At 58.1% G+C, this 19,513-nt stretch overlaps 1 protein-coding gene across 3 annotated transcripts; it reads left to right on the plus strand.

Moving 5' to 3' along the window:
• On the plus strand, positions 1-19,283 carry Atad3a (ATPase family AAA domain containing 3A). Of its 3 annotated transcripts, XM_026414858.2 has the most exons (16): positions 2-321; positions 3,210-3,286; positions 3,896-3,997; positions 4,310-4,369; positions 4,857-4,926; positions 5,640-5,805; positions 6,031-6,100; positions 8,283-8,438; positions 8,873-8,929; positions 9,163-9,288; positions 9,495-9,619; positions 10,486-10,537; positions 10,826-10,896; positions 11,964-12,131; positions 13,392-13,500; positions 18,714-19,283. In XM_026414858.2, exons 1-16 carry the CDS (start codon positions 117-119, stop codon positions 18,879-18,881), a joined length of 1,782 nt encoding a protein of 593 aa, XP_026270643.2. In that variant the 5' UTR covers positions 2-116; the 3' UTR covers positions 18,882-19,283. The 3 variants fall into 3 exon arrangements, with proteins under 3 accessions (XP_026270642.2, XP_026270643.2, XP_026270644.2); XM_026414857.2 differs by lacking the exons at positions 13,392-13,500; positions 18,714-19,283 and adding an exon at positions 12,898-13,374 and having other exon boundaries at positions 1-321; positions 11,964-12,078; XM_026414859.2 differs by lacking the exon at positions 18,714-19,283 and having other exon boundaries at positions 11,964-12,078; positions 13,392-13,495.
• Positions 19,284-19,513: the final 230 nt, after the last annotated feature.

Below are 19,513 nucleotides of genomic sequence, written 5' to 3' on the forward strand. Positions count from 1 at the left end.
GTGTGTGTCGCGCTTGCGCACTGGCCCTGCCGCCGGCCCGCGGCGCGTGGCGGCTGCTCTGAGTTGTGGGAGTCACAGTCGACCCGGGTCCTGGTATCGTGCAGCGCTCTCGGGTCATGTCCTGGCTCTTCGGCATCAACAAGGGCCCCAAGGGCGAAGGCGCGGGACCACCGCTGTCCTTGCCGCCCGTACCGCCCGGGGCCGAGGGCGGCGGCGAACGCGGTGCGGGAGACCGGCAGGCGCCCAAGGACAAATGGAGCAACTTCGACCCGACAGGGCTGGAGCGCGCGGCCAAGGCGGCGCGCGAGCTGGAGCACTCGCGTGAGTGCCGAGGGCGCCGGGACGCGGGAGGTCTCGCGGGCGCCAGCCGCCGGGCCCTGTAAGCGCCTCACCGGGCGAGACTGGGTGCTGTCGGCGGCCCCGAGCCGTCCTGCGTGCCAGGGTCCAGGCCCTGTTCCTCTTTTGCACCTTCAGCTATCGCCAGCAGGCCGGAGCAGGGGCTTCAGCGTGCAAGTGCTGGGTGCCCACCTGGGCCCTGGGCTTTGGGCACTGCCCGGCGCGTGGGATCCTTCGAACTTGCAGCCTCCACGTGGGGCAGGCCAGGGCGTGGCCAGATCCGGAGATGCTTGTGCGCGGGGTTGGTGGCAGTTTTGCACTTAACAAGGAAAGCATATTTTAGTTATTGCGTTTTAACGAGAATGTAACAGATTTTGCATTTATTATTGGCAAACGTTGGTGTTTTGGTGGGTGCGGGAGCGTTTGTAAAGCCACAGGCCAGAGGGTGTTGGCCCAGCTGGTGACCTCCTTGAACCAGTTGTGAGCAGTGACTGAAACCCAGGTCTTTTCCCACCACCTTCTTTTCTCTTGTGGTTTTGATGATTTACACCAAAATGGCACAATTTCATGTGCGCCAAAGTGCCAAATAAATACTGACTAAAGGAATACAGTAGTCTCAAACTTGTTTAAGAGGGTGTCCTTTTATCACTGGAAGATCCTGTAGGGAAGCCTTGGTGTGAAGTAGGTGTAGGCAGAGCCACCTTGATAAGAAGGAAGAGGGCTTGGCACTTGGTGTCTCAATCCTCTGCCCTTTTCCAGGAGGCTACAAGAATGTCTTGGGCACTGGTCTGTGGGTCTGGCTGGCTGGCTCTTATATTCCCAAAAGAATGCTCAGAGCATTCAGATTCGGTTCACAATGTGTGTCACTTAAGGCCTGGCTGGGTGGATGATTTCACAGGTGATCTTTTAGTTTATCTGTTAGTTTATTAGCTGGCTGGAGTGAGGAACAAGCTTCAGGGCATCTCATACCATAGCAGACTTAATCCCTGACCAAACTCAGCTGGAGGCACCTTTCTGCCCCAACTCCTGGGGGTTTTTGCCCACTTACCATACCCAGAATTTCCAAGCTGAATCTTAGTTGTCCCTATGACAGGCAGTTACCCAGGCCTGTGGGACACAGGTGTGGGTGTGTCTGAGCAAGTCTCTTGGTGTCTGTGCTTCCCTGCCCTCTGCACCATCCGACCTGCCTGGGTCCATTGCCAAGAGAGTACTTGTCCAGGCCCTCGGTTCTGGCCCAACAGATGCAACTCTGGATGTGGCTGCTGCTGCTCCCTCAGTATCTGTTTGCATTCTCCACTTTTTTCGTTCTCCCTCTTCCTTTCCTTTTTTTTTTTTTTTGGCAGTACTGTTGGTTGAACTCAGGGCCTTGTACCCTTTAGACAAGTGCTCTACCACCGAGCTGCATCCCCAGAGCTTTTATTTCATTCTGAGGCAGGGTCTTGATAGGCTGCTCAGGTTTACCTTGAATTTGGGATGCTCTGCCTCAGCCTCTGCGAGCATCTTGTATTCTCACCACCCTTCCTGGCCCCATGATGGCTATGTTTCTCCCCAGCCCTTCTTCCCAGGGTGCCTCATGCCTGTCAGCCCCTTTGCCAGGCACCGTCTTTGAAGGCTTCCGGCTCATAAGCCCCCTGTTCACCCCGATTCATGCAGTCCCCTGGGCTTTGCCACAGGGTCTACTATGTTTTGGCCTGAGCCTCTGTACTGACCCCACTGCCTTCTCCCAAGCCAACAGGAACTGTCCTCAATGGTCCTCTGCACAGTCTGACTACCTTCTTTATTCCTCAAAGCCCAACCTAGTGATACCTTGTTTCCAGTGTCTGCCCAGATCTTCTGGGTTCTTTCTTAGATGCCAGCTTAGTTTATGGGCCTAAAGTCTTTTATATGCCCCAGACCATGTCTCAGACATCCCACCAGGGTGGGTGCTTGAGTGTTGTGGGAGACAAAGCTGCTGGTACAGAGCGGTCTTAGGTGGTGAGCTACTGTCAGGCCTAGCTTGTGACTCGGGAGTTTACATGGATACCAGTCCTGTGCTGAAGTTTTCCTTTTATTCTCCAAGGAGAACTATAATTGCTTCACTGTCAGGAGAGGAAGCAGCCTCAGTGAAGTTAACAGAGAGGGTGGGTGCATGCCTATATTCCCGTAATCACAGCATAACATGTACTAGTTGCAGCTTACCCTGAAGACTTCAGAGCAACTCAGAGGCTGAGGCAGGAGGATGGCAAGTTCAAGGCCAGTCCTGACAACGGAGCAAGACTTTGTCTCAAAAAATAAAAAGGGCTGAGGATGTGGCTTGGTTGAAGAGCGCCCTGGGTTTAGTCCCCAGCACCAAAACAAGAAAAGTAGGCAGGATGTGGGGATAGAAGGAATTCAATGGCCAAAGAGCAAGCCAAGGTCACTGTGGCATCAGGGGTTTCATTTGTCCCTTTTCTTGCCTGTGTGTGTTTGGTAGCAGATTCATGGTCATAAATATGGGAAGCTTAAGAAAAACGTGTAATATGAGCAATTAAAGGCCACTCTAGCCAAAGCCCGCATTCTGCCCAGTTGGGAAATGCCTGCTGTTTTGGCCTGTTCTGAATGGGTGTGGGGTGGCCTTTCTGAGGTAACTCTACAAAGGTGATAGATCCTTGGGGATGAGACCAGGGCCTTGTGCCAGGCTTTCTTGGGGATAGGGCAGCAGCCTTGAAAGCAGGGGTGTGCAAGGTCTGGCCAGGATTGAGGGCAGGCAGGTAAGGCAGGACTGGGAAGTAGACAGGAGCACTTCAGGCTGAGGCATGCGGTGGCTTCTCAGAAAGCCCCTTGACATTAGTGGGTGCTTGCCCACTGGCCACAGCCACATTGTGTCTTGATTTCCTCTGTCTGACACCCCACAGGCCACGCCAAGGAGGCACTGAGTCTCGCACAGATGCAGGAGCAGACGCTACAGTTGGAGCAGCAGTCTAAGCTCAAGGTGAGAGGGCCTAGAGGACACACCTGGACGGCAGGCACAGATGCCAGGAGCAGATGCCAGCTTGGGCGCTCCTTCAGGAAGGAAGCAGGGGAGGCCAAGATGGGGCCTCGGGTGTGGCTGAGTCCCCACAGCAGAGTCCCCTGAAAGAGCGTATAAGGCGAGGGGCGTCTGGTCGACTGGTCTACCTGAGGGCAGGGGGTCTTTCTTGGAATTCTTAGCTTCATTCTGTGCACTTGGTGGGACTCAACATCCTTTCATGCATGTAAGCTGGAGAAGGCTCTGCTTTCAGCTCCTGGCTGCTATGGAGTAGTCATGGTATAAGCCTGGGGGAGGGTGATGTGTCCCTATGGGACCGATCATTTGTGTCTGGTTTGATCTTGCTCCCTGGAGGCCTTTCCAGATGTTTTCTGGTGCTTCTCTGCTGGGTCTGGGTTCCTTCCAGGCCTGAACTCAGGTGGGGGTATTGGTCCAGGCTGCGTTTTCCAGAAGTGCACAGACCAGCTGGGTGTGCCACTGAAGCCACTGCCCCAGAGCCCTGCAGCTTGAGGAAGAGGGTTGCAGGGAGCCTCCAGTCTCTGGCCAGGTATCCTGAGTGGCCCTGTTCTACAGGAGTATGAGGCTGCTGTGGAGCAGCTGAAGAGTGAGCAGATCCGTGTGCAGGCTGAGGAAAGGAGGAAGACCCTGAGTGAAGAGACCCGGCAGCACCAGGCCGTAAGGGCACAAGCGGTCATTCATACCAGGAGGCCTGGGGTGACCAGGAGGGGGAGTAGGGTGCAGCTTTGGATCTCTCTTTCACTAGCCAACCAAGGATTTACTGGGTGTCAGCTGTTACCCTGTAACACCTTGGAATACCCTTGTGCAAACACCCAAAGCCTGTAGATCCCTCCACACTGAGCTCCCCTCCCCCAGCACATCTGATTGTCTTGGGAGGTGGGCAGCTCACCCGAAGCCCCAGCCCCTGGTGAGGCTGTCGACATGGTTTATCCAGCTAAGGTGTGTCCTCACCGTTCCCTTCCTCTCTAGCGGGCCCAGTACCAGGATAAGCTGGCCCGGCAGCGCTACGAGGACCAGCTGAAGCAGCAGGTGAGCAGGGCACATCTCCCTGAGGGGCCTGCCGTCCTGGAGGTCAGCAGCTTCATGGGCTGCGAGGCAGGCTAGTCCATGGATGGGAGGGCACATGGCTAGTCCTGGGGACCTTTGTTCAGATGCACACAGGCACAGGTGTGGGCACAGAGGTGGGCTTTCCAGGGGCTTTGAGGCTCTTGCCCAGGAGGCCTAACCCAGGGGCTCTGGCTAACTAGGAGGTCAGTGAGGGACTGAGTAGAGTCGGGCAGACCAAAACCTGGGTGCCACTCTCCCTCTGTGGGTACTGGCACCCTGCTGTTGGTGGTCAGTTTCTGTGAGTCCTGGCAGCTGTGCTGCCCCAGGAGGCCTGCGTCAGGTCATAGAGGCTGTGAGCCCCTCTGGTGAACACCTAGTTTCTCTGGCTTGGAGCAGCTATACCCTGTAGGCTTGGTGTTACTGCTTTCTGGTTTTGAAAGCTTCTCCCTTCTCTGTGGCTTCTTCTCAGCAACTTCTCAATGAGGAGAACTTACGGAAGCAAGAGGAATCTGTGCAGAAGCAGGAAGCCATGCGGCGAGGTAAGGGTCACGCTGGGGTGCAGGAGGCTCCAGGAAGCAGGGGTCCACTGGGGGGAGTGGCTCTTTGGGTCCCTCAGTCCCTTAGAAGCATCTCAACAGCGAGCCAAGAGTCCCAGTTTAGGCCAGCATCCCAAGCCTGGGCTCTGCAGTGCATCAGGCAGTCCAGATTCTTGTTCTTGTGGGTGGGGCTGCTCTCAGTAGAGGCCCCTCTGCAGCCTGCCGCGTGCCTCTCCAAAGGGTGCTGACACTGTGCCTGGGTGGGAATCCGTGTTTACCACCCTGTGGAAGCTGCATTTATTTATGAGTGGGCCATGGTGTCGCGTTGCACGCACGTGTGTCCAGAAGAAAGGACCACTATTTTCTGTCTCTGTGGGCCAGGGGGACCTGAAGCCACCATGTGGGTTTCGCTTTGTTGTGGCTGTGGGCATTGGCTGTGTCCCGTGGGTCTGGCCACACGACAGCTGGTCTTAGCGTCAGTTGGCTTGCCCTGTGATCCTGTGTGCTTCATCTTGTTTCCTGAAGTATGCACAGTCCTTAGAAGGGTGGCCTGGTCATGGGGTTCCCTTGCTCGCTGGGGCTGGACCCCAGGCGGGTCTTTTCACTGAAATCTATACTGTTCCTGGACCACTTTTGCTGAGGTCTATGTGTTGGCCTTGTGGGCAGAGGCTGGCTCTGCCAGGCTGAACCTTGCCGTCCTGCCTTTTCTGGGGCAGCCACCGTGGAGCGGGAGATGGAGCTGCGGCACAAAAACGAGATGCTGCGTGTGGAGGCCGAGGCCCGGGCGCGGGCCAGGGCCGAGCGAGAGAATGCGGACATCACCCGGGAGCAGATCCGTTTGAAGGCCGCTGAGCACCGCCAGACCATTCTGGAGTCCATCAGGTGAGCATTCAGCAGGAGCCCTGGCTGTGTGGTGCTGGCCGTGGGATGCCCCCTCTAAGGTCACTAGCTGGGGTCATCATGTTGGTGGGGCTTCTCTGCCCCTGTGTTTCAGGGCTTGCCTCTGAGAGTATAGGAAGCTGCAGGGGGGTGTCGCCCTTGACCTTCTCCAGCCCTGTGTCCAGGTCCCAAATCCCTTCCCATCATGTGGCTGTTCTCCCCCAACAGGACGGCTGGCACCTTGTTTGGTGAAGGATTCCGTGCCTTTGTGACAGACTGGGACAAAGTGACAGCCACGGTATGCATCATGTATCCCCAGAGGTGTGCCTGGCAGGCAGCTCTGGGAGTTCTGGGGGCCCTCTGGTGTGCTGCACCTCTGTTCCTGCTGACAGGGTGGAGCAGCTGGTGCTGGGGGCGAGTTGGAGCTGGAGCAAGGCCGGGGCTGCCTCTGCTTGCACTGCTGGCTGCTGCGGCTGCTCCTGTTCCTCCTCAGCCAGGGAGAGGAGATGCAGCTAGATGAGAGGGAGCCTTTTTAGATCGATTTTAAGCGATTTGGTCTTCTTTTCTTTCCCCCCTCTAGCAAAATACCCAAAGCTGTGTAACTTATAAAGAGGTTTATTGGCTTCAGATTCTGGTGCTGGAGGGTCCAAATGACATACTACTAGCCTCCTGGCCAGGGCCCACTGGCTGGGGCACAGTGTAGCAGAGAAGTGGAAAGGGAACCAACCAGTCACACGCAGAAGGGTTGGGCACAGGGGGTGGCCTTGCTTTATGATCTCCTGCTCTGGAGAGAACTGATAGTCTGTCCAAGAGACACTGATCCATTCCTGATGCTGAGCCCCCGACCTCATGGCTCTCTCCTAGGCCCCGCCTCTTTTTTTGGTTCTGGGGATTGAACCCAGGAGTACTTTAGACCACTGAGCTGTATCCTCAATCCTTTTTTTTTTTAACGTTATTTTTTTTTGTTGTTATTTTTTTAAATTTTTTTTTGAGAGAGAGAGAATTTTTTAATATATATATTTTTTTTTAGTTATTGGCGGACACAACATCTTTGTTTGTATGTGGTGCTGAGGATCGAACCCGGGCCGCACGCATGCCAGGCGAGCGCGCTACCGCTTGAGCCACATCTCCAGCCCTTGTTGTTATTTTTATGTGGTGCTAAGGATTGAACTCAATGCATCACTCATGCTAGGCAAGTGCTCTGCCACTGAGCCACAACCCTGGCCCCTTCTCAATCCCTTTTTAAATTTTGAGACAGTCTTGTTAAGTCACTTAGGGCCTTGCTATGTTGCTGAGGCTGGCCTTGAACTTACGATCCTCTTGGCTCAGCCTCTCCAGTCACTGGGATTACAAGTGTGGCCACCACTCCTAGGTTAGCTCTCACCTCTTAAAGGTTCTGCCCCTTCCCCTCCATGGACAGGACCAGGCCCCCAGCATGTGCTCCTGGGCCCAAGCATCCAGCCATGGCAGTTCCATGTTTGAGGCTTTGGAAGACTGGGGACTGGAGCTGGCTTGCTTGCTTTGCAGCATCCTGAAAGGATGTGACTAGAACTTTCTTTCTGCCACCATTTTTTTTTTTTTTTTTTTTTTTTTAATACTGGGATTGAACCCCAGGCACTTTACTACTAAGTCACATCCCTAGTGTGTTTTTATATTTTGTTTTGAGAGGACCTTTGCCAAGTTGCCCAGGCTGGCCTTGATCTTGTGAGCCTCCTGAGTTGCTGATAGGTTCCACCATACCTGGCTCTTCCTGACAGCTTTTGTAGAATGGGCCTACCTATTTCCACTGGGCAGGGACTCTGGTGCTGAGCGGTGGACGTCTGCTGCTTCCTCACACTGTCTCTGAGGCCTTTTCAGTGTAGCAGGGGTTGATCACCCAGGGAAGCACTCGTCAGGGTGCGGTCTGGCTGGCATGGCTGTGGGTCCACAGCCATAGGGCCTGGCGAGGCCAGCCTTGCCCACTCAGCTGGGACTCCACAGGTGCAGTGTGTCTATTGAGGAAAGAAGCCCTTCTTTTCTTCTGTGACTTGTGTTTTGGCATTTGCAGCGTTGGGGTGAACCCAGGGCCTCGTGTCTGCTGGGCCAGCTCTGCCTGAGCCCCGGTTAGGAGGTCCCTTCTTACCATGTTGTGAAGTAAGGGAGCTCCCAGTAAGCTGCTGGTTGTTGACTGGTGTGTGTATGTGTGCGTGTGCATGATATGGATTAGTTTTTGAACGGGTTAGTCATTGGGGTTAGTCTTGTTTTCTAGGAGCACTGGGCAGAAGAGCAGTGGAGGCTGTGGCCGTGATAGCCGCCTGGCCCTATAAGGCTGTCCTCAGCCTGCAGCCTCAGGGTCAGAGGAGTTGCAGTGCAGGTCACAGAGAACACAGCTCTGAGAAAGGTTGGGGTGAAGAGCGTTCTGATCTGACTGTGCCAGGCCTGTTAGGGACTCCCAGGAGGTGAGGCTGCTGACGGGCGTGCTGCCTGTTTCTCTGTTCCAGGTGGCTGGGCTGACACTGCTGGCTGTCGGGGTCTATTCAGCGAAGAATGCGACTGCCGTTGCTGGCCGCTACGTGGAGGCGCGGCTGGGGAAGCCGTCCCTGGTGAGGGAAACCTCCCGCATATCGGTGCTGGATGCTCTGAGGCACCCTGTGCAGGTATGGCTGCAGGGGGCACCTGCCCCCTAGAGCTCTGTGTCCTTGCCAGGCCCCTTCCCATGACTGGCAAGTGCTGCCTACATCACACACCATCATCTTTCCCTCCCTTGTGCCCCAGCAGCATCTGCTTCCTCCTGCGGAGGGTTCTCCCAGTCTGAACTCTCCTTCAGGCCCTCTTGTGTCAGTGTGGTGCTGCAGGCTGGGTGACCAGCACCCTAGGGCGCCGCTGGCTCTGTACGAACCCTGGGCCTCTAGTCCAAATGGGTTGCGCCCAGATCTCCTCCATTCATTCTGGGCTGGTGGGTAAGAAAATAGGTTTTAGTGAAGGATCCACAGCTCACCCCAAGCCCCCCAGCAGATGCCATGTGTCCCAGGGTCTGGTTTCCCAGCTCTGAGAATGAGGTCCTTGCATGTCTGCATCTCTGCTCCCCCAGGTTAGCAGGCGGCTCCTCAGCAAGCCCCAGGATGCACTGGAGGGTGTCATTCTCAGTGTAAGTCAGTCACCATGGGTGGGGTGGGTCTGGGTGGGCTATGAGGTCCTGTAGAAGTCAGCAGAGCTGGGCCCCTGGGTCTCCTGTTGATGGCCTTTGGCTTCTGAAATTCACTTTGCTAGCTAGAGCCAGCCTGTATTCAGCTAGTCCAAACTAGCCCCCGGGAGTAGACTGCAGCAGAGTGTCCACATGCCCGCCCCCAAGGATGTCTCCAAACACACTTCCCCTGACAGCCCAGCCTGGAGGCACGGGTGCGGGACATTGCCATAGCAACAAGGAACACCAAGAGGAACAAAAGCCTGTACAGGAACATCCTGATGTACGGGCCGCCAGGCACTGGCAAGACACTGTTTGCCAAGGTAAGAGCACCCACTGCAGGGGCACTGTCAGTGTGAGGAGGCCCGTTCTTGCTGCGGCTAGGTGCCCATTGGTGACCCCCACCGCTCGGCACCACTGTGATGCTCAGCACCAGTGCTTCTTGTGGGGGCTAGAGTGGCTGGTGGGCTGTGGGCTTTGCAGAGGGTGTAGAACATCTGCTCTCTCCTTCCTGCACCCCTCTGCCCAGAAACTCGCGCTGCACTCAGGCATGGACTACGCCATCATGACAGGCGGGGACGTGGCCCCCATGGGGCGGGAGGGTGTCACCGCCATGCACAAGGTCTTCGACTGGGCCAACACCAGCCGGCGAGGGTGAGAGTGTACCCCTTGCGCAGGTCCCTGGTCCCCAGGCCATTGGCCGCCCCGGGGATGCTGTTCTGTAAAGCGGCCATGTTCACCACTCCACCTCCACAGCTGGGAAGCGACTCTTTCTGGTTGCTGGTACCCACTGTCCCCTTGTGTTCAGTCCTCCATGCTGTGCAGGCCACAAGCAGCCTTTAGCCTTTGAGCAGTGGGGACTTGTCAGAGGGTCCCTCTTGGAGCAGAGGGGGCTTGCCAGAAGGTTTTTGAGAGCAGAGGGGCCTTGCTGGGGGGTTTCTGAGCAGAGGGGCCTTGCTGAAAGAGTTTTGAGAGCAGAGGGGGCTTGCCAGAGGGTCTGTCTGGAGCGGAGGGTCCGTCAGCATGCTGAGGATGGGCTGTTGGTCTTTCCCCTCCAGTTCGAAGGGGCTACTGGTTAGAGATTAGAGACTAGAGAAGTGAGGGGTGAGCTCAGGTGGGGAGGGTCTGCTCCACACAGGTGCTCCATTGAGTGTGTGCGCAGGTGGTGTGCATGCGTGCAGGTGGATGTTCCTACGTGAACCTCCTGAAAGCCATGTGAGGCCCTTATGACCCCTCAGCAGGATAGTCTGGCAGTGGCGTGGTCAGCCCTACTAGTCGCCCCAGGCGTGCCCCCTCTCCTGTCCCCTGGGCTTGCACCTTCCCTGGCTGCTCGGGCCGGCCCTGCACCAGGCCCTGCACCTGCTCCTCTGGAAGCTGCAGGCAGCCTGCACAGGTTTCCCCTGGCCTTGCTGCATGGCTCTACTGGATGCGTGTTAGAGGTCCTGGTGGGTAGAGCCTGTGGCCCTGGGGCTGTCTTGTGGGCTCAAGTATCCATTCGTGTGCCACGTTCTTGTTCACAGCCTCCTGCTCTTTGTGGATGAAGCAGACGCCTTTCTTAGGAAGAGAGCCACAGTGAGTCCCCTGGGTGCGTCCCTGGCCGTGTGAGGATGCTGGGCACTCTGGGCATTTGCAGCTGGAGCCAAGAGCAATTTTGTGGTGATGTGGTCAATCAGGACCCTGGCTGTGCCAAGCACATGTGCCACCACTGAGTGCCCCAGCCCTCTTAGCATTTTTGAGGGCTTAAAGTGCAGTTTCAGCTTTCAGATGGGGTTGAGGCTCAGACTTGCCCTGTAGGAGTGGCCTGCAGAACCCTCCCCACTTCTGAGGCTTATGACCAACGCCAAAGCCTTCCCTCTGCAGGAGAAGATCAGTGAAGACCTCAGGGCTGCCCTCAACGCCTTCTTGCACAGGACTGGCCAGCATAGCAGCAAGTGAGCCCCTGACCTCCCCTTGCCCTGGGCAGAGTACCTGCAGCATTGTCACCCTTGGCCTCACAAGGGAAGTGGGGGCACTGCCCAGGCATGCCCACTGCTAACGGCTAGGGTCAGAGTCCAGCACTTGGTGCCTGGGCAGCTGTCAGGGCTGTTCTTGACACCCTGGTCTGGGAAGGGCAGCAAGTGTCACTGAGAAACCATGCCAGGTTCTGCCAGGCAAGGCCACCAACTCACATGACCCCTCCCACCCTTTGGCTTCCAATCTTCCACTTGACTTTGAGGGAGGCAGAGCTGAGACCCCCGTTGTGGCAGGCGTCCCTCGGGATTGCAGGAGGCTCGCCAGGGGCATAGGTGGGAACTTTGGGTGGGAGCGAGGGCAGGAGCAGTTCCCACGTATCCTGGATGGAGCACAGGACCTTGGCCTCCAGAGGGATTCAGGTCCCAGGGTAGCCTCCAGGCCTCAAAGAGAGGTCTCACTTGGAGGAGCTTCTTGGGCTGTTCCAGAGGTAGGTCAACCTGGGTGCTATGTTCCCACACACTCCTTTCCAAGTCCCCTCGTCCTGTTCCTTGCTCACTGGTCACAAAGCATTCTCAGACGCCTGCTAGCTGGGGCTGCTGTTGGAGCCCGGATGCTCTGAGGCAAGTTGAGGTTCCTGCCAGGCCCAGTCAAGATCCCCGTCCCCAGCCTGGCCAGGCATCTGCTGGACACCATGGCCTTGTTTGCCCAGCACAGTGAGGCTTCTCAGCAAGAGGGAGCAGTGTCACCTGCTGGTGCTGCCTGTTGGTCTGGGATCTGTACTGGAGAAGCCCACTGGGGAGAGAACAGGAACGTGGACACGGCAGCTGGGGCCTGCACTGTGCAGGGGGCCTTGCTGGGGGCTCCCAGGGTTTCCTGGGCTGAAGTGCTAGCCAGGGTGGGTGCAACTCAGCAGTACAGTCCTGGCCTCCCATGCATGGGTCCCTGGGCTCGGCCCCCAGGTGCCAAGTGGTTCTTCTGGAGGTTTCCCTGAGGAGCGAGAAGCCCTCTGCCTGCCGGTTTCAGCCTGTGTGCCTGTTGCCTGCAGGTTCATGCTGGTCCTGGCCAGCAACCAGCCTGAGGACTTCGACTGGGCTGTCAGTGACCGCATTGATGAGATGGTCTGCTTTCACCTGCCGCGGCTTGAGGAGCGGGAGCGCCTGGTGAGGATGTATTTTGACAAGTTTGTTCTTAAGCCAGCCACAGAAGGAAAGCAGTAAGTGTCCAGGCCCGCTTGCCACCCTCTTGCCATCTGCTGTCAGCAGCCACCTCACCCCTCCTCCCTTTGGGCATGTCCAGCAGGTTCCACCTCCTGGTGGCATTTCCATTTCCCTGGGGTCTTGTGGCCATTGGTGGGGTCCTGTTCGGACCAGGCATCCTTCGGATGGTTCCCTGTGGCCCTGGAATAGGCAGCTCTGTTGTGGGGTCATTGACCCTTTTCTCCAGCCACTTTTTACTTTTTACTAGCAGCCGATGTATCTAGTGTCCACTTTACGTTCTTACCTTCCCATTATTTGAAGCACCCGGGTCACTTGGGAGCTTTAGGGAAAATGTTGGGCCCTGGGGTGAGGCTAAACTCTGTTCCCTGAGCCTCACTCCAAAGCCCTTGTGCCTGTTGAGGAGAGGGGTGGTCATGGCAGTCCATGGCTGACCAAGTGGCCTAGCCAGATGATCAAGTCCAGCTGCCTGTACACCGTGCTGCTCCCAAGAGCTGCTCAGAGGGGCCCTGAGCCTCGTGGGTGGGGTGTGGCTCCCCATGACTGTTAGGTGCTGGGTGCAGGGCGAAGCCACTGGGCAAAGCCTGCCTGGTGGCAAGGCCCTGGCTCTCCCTGCTCCCCTTTCTGTTGCATCCAGGACGTTCCCAGTCAGCTGAGGCTGCTCTGCCTTCAGCCTCTCTAGGGGCCTAGGCTGGCAGCGCCCGGCTCCAGGTCCTTCCATGTCCTGACCTGAATCCTTCCTACCCGCCCCCCCACCTTCTGCAGCCTGGTGGCCTGGCTTCTGGACTGCTGCTGGCCAGGCCCCACCTCCTCCTGGCCCAGGCAGCACGACCTCGTTTCTCTACCTCTTGCACAATGGCCTCTCTACCTTTGGCCAAGGTGACATTGCTGGAAACATGGAAGGTGCAGCCTACCCTTGCTGTTTGCTGCCCTTCCAGGACCCTGCCTGCACTCCACTGGCTAAGAGTTTGGAGTGGCACCTGCTGCTTGGCTGTTGGGTGTGCAGATGTGAGCTGGGTCTGGAGTGGGTGGAAAGTGGGGGTGCAGGGGTGTAGCGCCCCAGCCTGGCCCCATAGCAGGTTAGCCAGGAGGACCCGGGTATTGGCAGATCCTGGCTTATGTTCAGAGGAGCAGCCAAGGGGTGCCCAGGACAGCCCATGATTCTGGTATGAGGTGGGCGGCCTTGATGCCCGTCTCCCCAGCTCTGTGCCGTGTGCAGCCCTGGCTGGCTGAGCACCACCTGAGATCTCTTCCTACAGGCGTCTGAAAGTGGCCCAGTTTGACTACAGCAGGAAGTGCTCAGAGGTCGCCCAGCTGACGGAGGGTATGTCGGGCCGTGAGATCGCCCAGCTGGCCGTAGCCTGGCAGGTGAGTGGAGCTCTTGGGCTCTGAGGCCTATGGAGGGTGTGGCCCCTGCTCTACTCCCCCTCACCAGGGGCTGCTCCCCCATGGGCTCATCCTGTCTGGGCTGCATGGGAAGGGCTTGTGAACACAGAACACATCATCCCAGGGGAGGCTCTGAGGCAGGTGGGGGCTGAGGTGCTGCTCACCTAGCCTGTCAGCTGGGGAGCTGGACAGATTCTGAGCACCTGCTTCAGGTGGAACCTCACAGCCACCTGCTCTGCATGAGCCCTCTTGAGGTTCTGCTTTTTAGGACACGTCAGCTGCAGAGTGGGGGCGGGTGTGTTGGCCTATGTGTGGCTCAGGGCTCACAGGGCAGAGTGACCCCTGTTAACCCCAGCTCACCTCCTGCAGTGCTGGGAGCACCTGGAGACCACAGCCTCTGGTGGCTGCTGAGAAGGCCGTGGTGGGTGCCATGCCCACCTGGTCACCTCTGTGCAGGAGGTTAGCCAGAGAGAGATCTGTTTCCATCAGGACACTCAGCAGCTCTCACGGATAAGACCATGTCCGGGTCTAGCCAGCTGAGGGCTGTGCTGTGGGCCGTGTTGTGGTCGACAAACCAGAGACCAGAGTCCACGGCAGGGTGCAGGTGGCACCATGGCATAAAATTGTGTTCCCGGTTCTGAGGCTGTGGTCTGTCCCCCAGAGCAGCGCCTGAGGCCTGTGAGGGCCACATCCTGGTGTGTCCTTGGGGGTGGTGAGCGGTTCTTGGGGTGTCTTCTGGTGGCACTGACTTGGGGGCAAGCTTGCAGCCTCATTCACTTCCACGACTCCTCCGAGGCCCAGGCTCCAAATGCAGGCCCCGAGGCCTGTGTGATCATGGTCATCGTGGCCTGGGGAGGGTCATCTGGCAGGGGGTGACCTGGCATGCTGCTGTGGCCCGGGTTGCAGGAGCAGCTGACCACACCTGTCGGCTGTCCACAGACCCAGCCCTGGGGTGCCAAAGCTCAGCTCGGTGTGTGTGAAGTGGGTCCTGTCCTGCCTCTGCACTCACCCTCAGGTTCACCTACCCGGCACCATCTTGATGGGCGCAGGCTGTAGCATCTGCTGGGGCCATCACTGCTGTGCATTGCTGGAACTTCCTGTCCTCCCAGATGGAAGCCCTGTGCCCTCTGACCTCTCACTCCCTCTCATCCCCAGCTGCTAGGCAGCCCCCCTTTCTTTTCCTCATCTTCTCCCAGCTGGCAGAGGGTACTCAGGAGCCGGCTTTCCGTTCTGTACCCCAGAGTGGAGCTGCTGGGCGGGGCCGGGCCATGTGGCAGCGCCCACAGACTACCTTCTCTGGGGCCTCGTCTCTCCCCAAGCTCATCAGCATTTGGGGTTCTCCCCCTGACCCTTTGTACCTTGAGACAGGTCTTGCTAAGTTACTGAGGCTGGCCTGGAACTTGGGATCCTTCTGCCTCTGCCTCCCAAGTCACTTGGGTACCAGGCGCGGCCACTGCCTGTCAGGGTTGCCCTGTGGGCCTCAGGGTGTGAGCTGTGACAACCAGGACTTCTGTGGTTGCCTCGGGGTTCGCGGGAGCCCTTCAGAGTGCAGCATGCTGGTTTCCAGACAGTCGGCCTCCCGTGGCCACGTCTCTGCACCCATGGGCTGGGCCAGGTCTCAGTGCTGGGCAGTGTGGGTCTTCCCAGTGCTGGTGCCTGAACAGCAGGCCACAGCACCCCAGCGTTCAGTGTGTGGCCACGCTGCTGGTGTCCTGTCTCCTCGGGGCCTTGTGTGCCCACGGTTGCCAGGGCAGCTCTGCCGTGTGTTCTGCCCTGGTGTTCATTCATCCAGGGCTTGACGTGGGTGCTCTGTCCCTCAGCCATACTCCTATTCCTTCTCTTTTTTATTTTGAGGTGGTTTTGCCGACTTGCTGAGGGATTCTCTAAGCTGCTCAGATTGGCCTCTAACTTGGCACCTCCTGCCTGGGTCTCCCCAGTTGATGGGATTATAGGCATGGCTGTGGCTTGGGCTTCCTCTCTGGGTGGGCGTGGGAGCACCACACATCTGCTTCAGTTGCTCTTCCCTGGTCACCAGCATCCTTTTTGGTGCTTAGTCGCCACCTGTGCCTGTTTGAAGACATGTCTCTTCAGGTCCCCTGCCCACTTGAGATGGTGGCGGTGTTCAGTCTTGGCTGTGGGTGTACTCTGGGTCTCAGCCCCTCCCCAGCTGTTCAGGGCAGACCTTTCATCCGTGCTCTGGTGAGTGCTGCAGAGGCCGCCTCTCGCTCGCTGCCTTTGGCTCGTCCAGGAGGATGCCAAGTCCAGTCTGTCGGACTCCCCCGCCACTGTTCTTCCTTTTTAGGGGGAGGTCCCGGGGGCTGCACCAGAGGTGCTGTTAACACTGAACTGCATCCCCAGCCCCTCACTCTTCTGTTTTGAGACAGGGTCTGTGTATTTCTGAGGCTGGCTTTGAGCCAGCAGTCTTCTGGTACCACCGTGGCCACTCCTGCCCTGGGGTTTTTCCCTGGGGCTTATAGTTCTGGTCGTTTTCTTTGGTGCATAACTGGCCTGAATGCAGGGCTCTGTGCACATTGGCCAAGCGCTCTGGCACAGCTGTACCCCAGCTCTGGCTTTGTGAGGGCGTGAGTTGGAGGTGCAGCCTCGTGTCGTTGGCTGCGGAGACCGTTTTCCAAGCTTCCGTTCTGAGAAGACCGCCCTTTCCTCTCAGAGGTCTTCACAGTCAGGAAGAGGATCGTGGGTTCAAAGCCAGCCAGGGCAACTCAGCAAGACCCTGTCTCAAAAGAAAGGTACTTGAGCAGCTCAGTGATAGAGCAGCTCTAGGTCTAAAAATGTTTATTTTTTAGTTAGAAACAGTATATTTATTTGTTTTTATGTGTGCTGAGGGTTGGACCCACGGCCTCGCACGTGCTAGGCGAGCACTCTACCGCTGAGCCACAAACCCAGCCCCCTTTATTTCTTATTTTGAGACGGGGTCTTGCTAAGAGGCCCAGGCTAGCCTCAAACCCGAGTCGTCTGGCCTCAGCCTGAGCTCCGCACCAGGCTGTTTGCACCACCTCCTGTCTTCTTCACTCCCATTCGGTGGTATGGTGCGGGTTTCACGTAAAGGTTTTCATCTCCTTGGTTAATTCCTAAACATTTTATTCCTTTTTATATTTGTATAAATGGAACTACTTCCTTTTGGAATTTCTGTCAAGGTGCAGAACTGCAGCTGCTACGTGTGTTGGCCTTGTGTCCTGATCAGTTCTGCTGGGTTGGTCTAGGAGAGATCTGCGGGCGCGTGCCTGTGTGCAGCATGGTGCTGGGCGGGAGCCCTCTCAGGAGCTGCGGCTGTGTGGTCTCAGTGGCCCCCAAGCCCTGCCACCCACAGGGTCACAGCATCTGGGAGCAGAAGCAGCTGGCTCCTTTCTTTCGGGCTCAGCCCACTCGTCTTGCCCAGTTGCCAGGGAGGGCTCCAGTGCTGTGCTGGGGAGGGGCTCAGTGGTGGTCTGCCGGCGGGCTCCTGACCTGTGCTCCCACTGTGTTGAGAAGTCTCTTTCTGTACCTCTCTGTGGGGTGTTTTTATTAGGAAAGGGAGGCGGAGGCAGGAGGATGGCAGGTTCCAGCCTAGGCCACTTGATGGCATCCTGCTTCAAAGTACAAGATAAAAAGTGTTAGGATGTGGCTCAGTGGTGGAGCATCCCGGCCACCTCAGGACCGCAAGGAGGGAGCTGGCCAAGTGCCACGGTTGGCCCTGCGTTGGCTTCTGCTGTGTCCTTGACAGTGTTCCCACAGGAACACCCTTGCATCCCGGGGGCCATGCCTGCTGGTCTGCTGCTGCTGGCCTCTGCACCCCTGGGTGTCTTGGGCCAAGGTGTCAGCGTGGCACTGGTCCTGAGGAAGGGGTCAGCAGTGACCCTCCTGTCGGCATCCCACGTGGCCGCAGTTCTTCTCCATTCCATTCCATTGTTCCTCCCTTTTCCCCTCCTCCCTACTAGGGATCAAACCCCGGGGCACTTAACCACCGGGCTGCTTCCCCAGCCCTTTTCAAAACTTGGTGATTTAGAGACAGGGGCTTGCTGTGGTGTGGTGAACATGTGATCCTCCTGCCTCAGCCTCCCGAGTGACTGGGATTCTAGGTGTGGCCACTGCACCTGGCTTGTTTGTTCATCTCTGAGACAGGGTCTCACTGTGTTGTTCAGGCTGCCTTGAACTCCTGGCCTCAAGGCGTCCTCCTGCCTCGGCCTCCTGAGTGCTCGCTGCAGGCATGCACTTCTGTACCCTGGTGAACGGGTCTCTTGGGCTAGTGTAGACTCGAAGGAAGTCAGGACAGCAGCGTGACTGGTGCTGCCCTCTGTCCTACCGTGCAGCAGGTCCCTGCCTTGGGTGAAGCATGGTCGCTGCGTCCTGCCACGCAGCAGGCTCCACGCTGAGCAGGGCTGGGCTGTGCCCTGTCCACCTGCCAGTTTCATGTGCAGCTTCCACCTTACCTTCTGCTCCCTCCTGAACTTGGTGGTCTGGCTTCAAGGTGGGGTCTGCTCCCGCAGCAGGTGGAGGTGAGGCAGGGGCCCTGCACTCCGGCCCTCGTGGCACCCTGCAGTCACGGCCCCACAAGCGCCAGCCAGGCAAGGTTGTCAAGGAGGCTGCCGCCCTGCGCGCCTGCCCCTGGGCGGGGGGAATCCAGTGTCTGGGAGGAGGGCCCAGGCTGTGGTGAGGGTCCCACTCAGGTGGCCTGGAGGCAGGATCCCCTGCTTGGGACTGCCCTGAGTTTCCTCCAGGCACCCCAGCTCCCCTTCCCTCCCGAGGACAGTGCTGTGAGGTCCCTGCACCCTGGCCGGACCCCTCACCCTTGCCGCCGCACCCTGGGGCCCACCAACCCTTTTGGTGCTTCTAGAGCTATTGTTGCCGGCGAGTTGCAGCCTCAGCCACCCAAGTGCAGTGACGCCCTTGACCCCTGCTGGCTGGACCCCCGTGATGTCCTTAGGATAGGGAGTGCAGGAGTGGCAGCCTGTCCAGAGGTGACCACTCAGGGTTCCCCTGTGTGCCCAGAGTCACCTGCGGGTCTTGCATTTGTTCTGCCTGGGCGGGGCTTGTGGGTCAGCGGGGTGTGCGTCTCGGCTTGGGCTCTCCAGAGGCCGTGCTGGGATGTGCAGAGCCCCTGTAGACGTGGGTCAGACCACACTGGGGCCCCTGGGAGGCCACTGGGCCCTGTGCAGAGTGAGTTGCCCCTGTGCAGGCTGCTGGCCTCTTTCCTGCAGGCCATGGCGTACGCCTCTGAGGATGGGGTGCTCACGGAGGCCATGATGGACGCCCGGGTCCAGGATGCCATCCAGCAGCACAAGCAGAAGATGCAGTGGCTGACTCTGGAGGGCCCCAGGCCCCAGGCTGGCGAGTCCCCGCACCTGAGCCCACAGCAGGCCAGCTAGGCTGGAACGCCTGGCCCACCCTCTGGGAAGTGCAGCCACGCGGCCTGCAGTGCCCGCCCTCCAGCTCCCCTTCAGCCTTGACCCCAAGTCTGCCCTTCTGCCAGGGGTGCTGGCTGGGGGAGGGTCAGGCCTCCAAGGCAAGCTGTGTACCCAAGGCTGGTGGCTACAGCCTGGCCAGCAGTACCGGGGCCTGTGGGGACCAGAGGGGCAGTGAGGTCACTGGCTCAGCCTTGGCCTGGATGTGCCCTGCACATGTTTGTGCCAAGAATTAGCCCAGCCCTGACCTAGTGGGGTGGATCCAGAGCCAGATAGCCACTGGTCCATGACGTCTGGTGCTCCAAGCTGCTGCCCCCTCCAGCAGGCGGGGGGCCCTTCTATCCGCAATCTAATAAAACGGACTGACCCTTGCTGTGTGTCTCATGGTTGGTATGAGGGGCGGGCTGTGGGGTCCCCGCTGCAGCCCTCGGGGTTTCAGGTGACGGAAGAGGCAGAGGCCGGAGCTTTCTGGAGAGTTTACTGGCCAGGCAGGGTGGGCTTCACAGTGAGGTGCTGGGGCGCCCAGGCCCCACCCTTATTGATAGCTGCCGAGGGCCTGTCCCTCCTCTCCCACCCTCAGTCGCACACGCCCCATG

The sequence above is a fragment of the Urocitellus parryii genome, chromosome 11 (genome assembly GCF_045843805.1).
Source record: "Urocitellus parryii isolate mUroPar1 chromosome 11, mUroPar1.hap1, whole genome shotgun sequence".
NCBI lineage: Eukaryota > Metazoa > Chordata > Mammalia > Rodentia > Sciuridae > Urocitellus > Urocitellus parryii.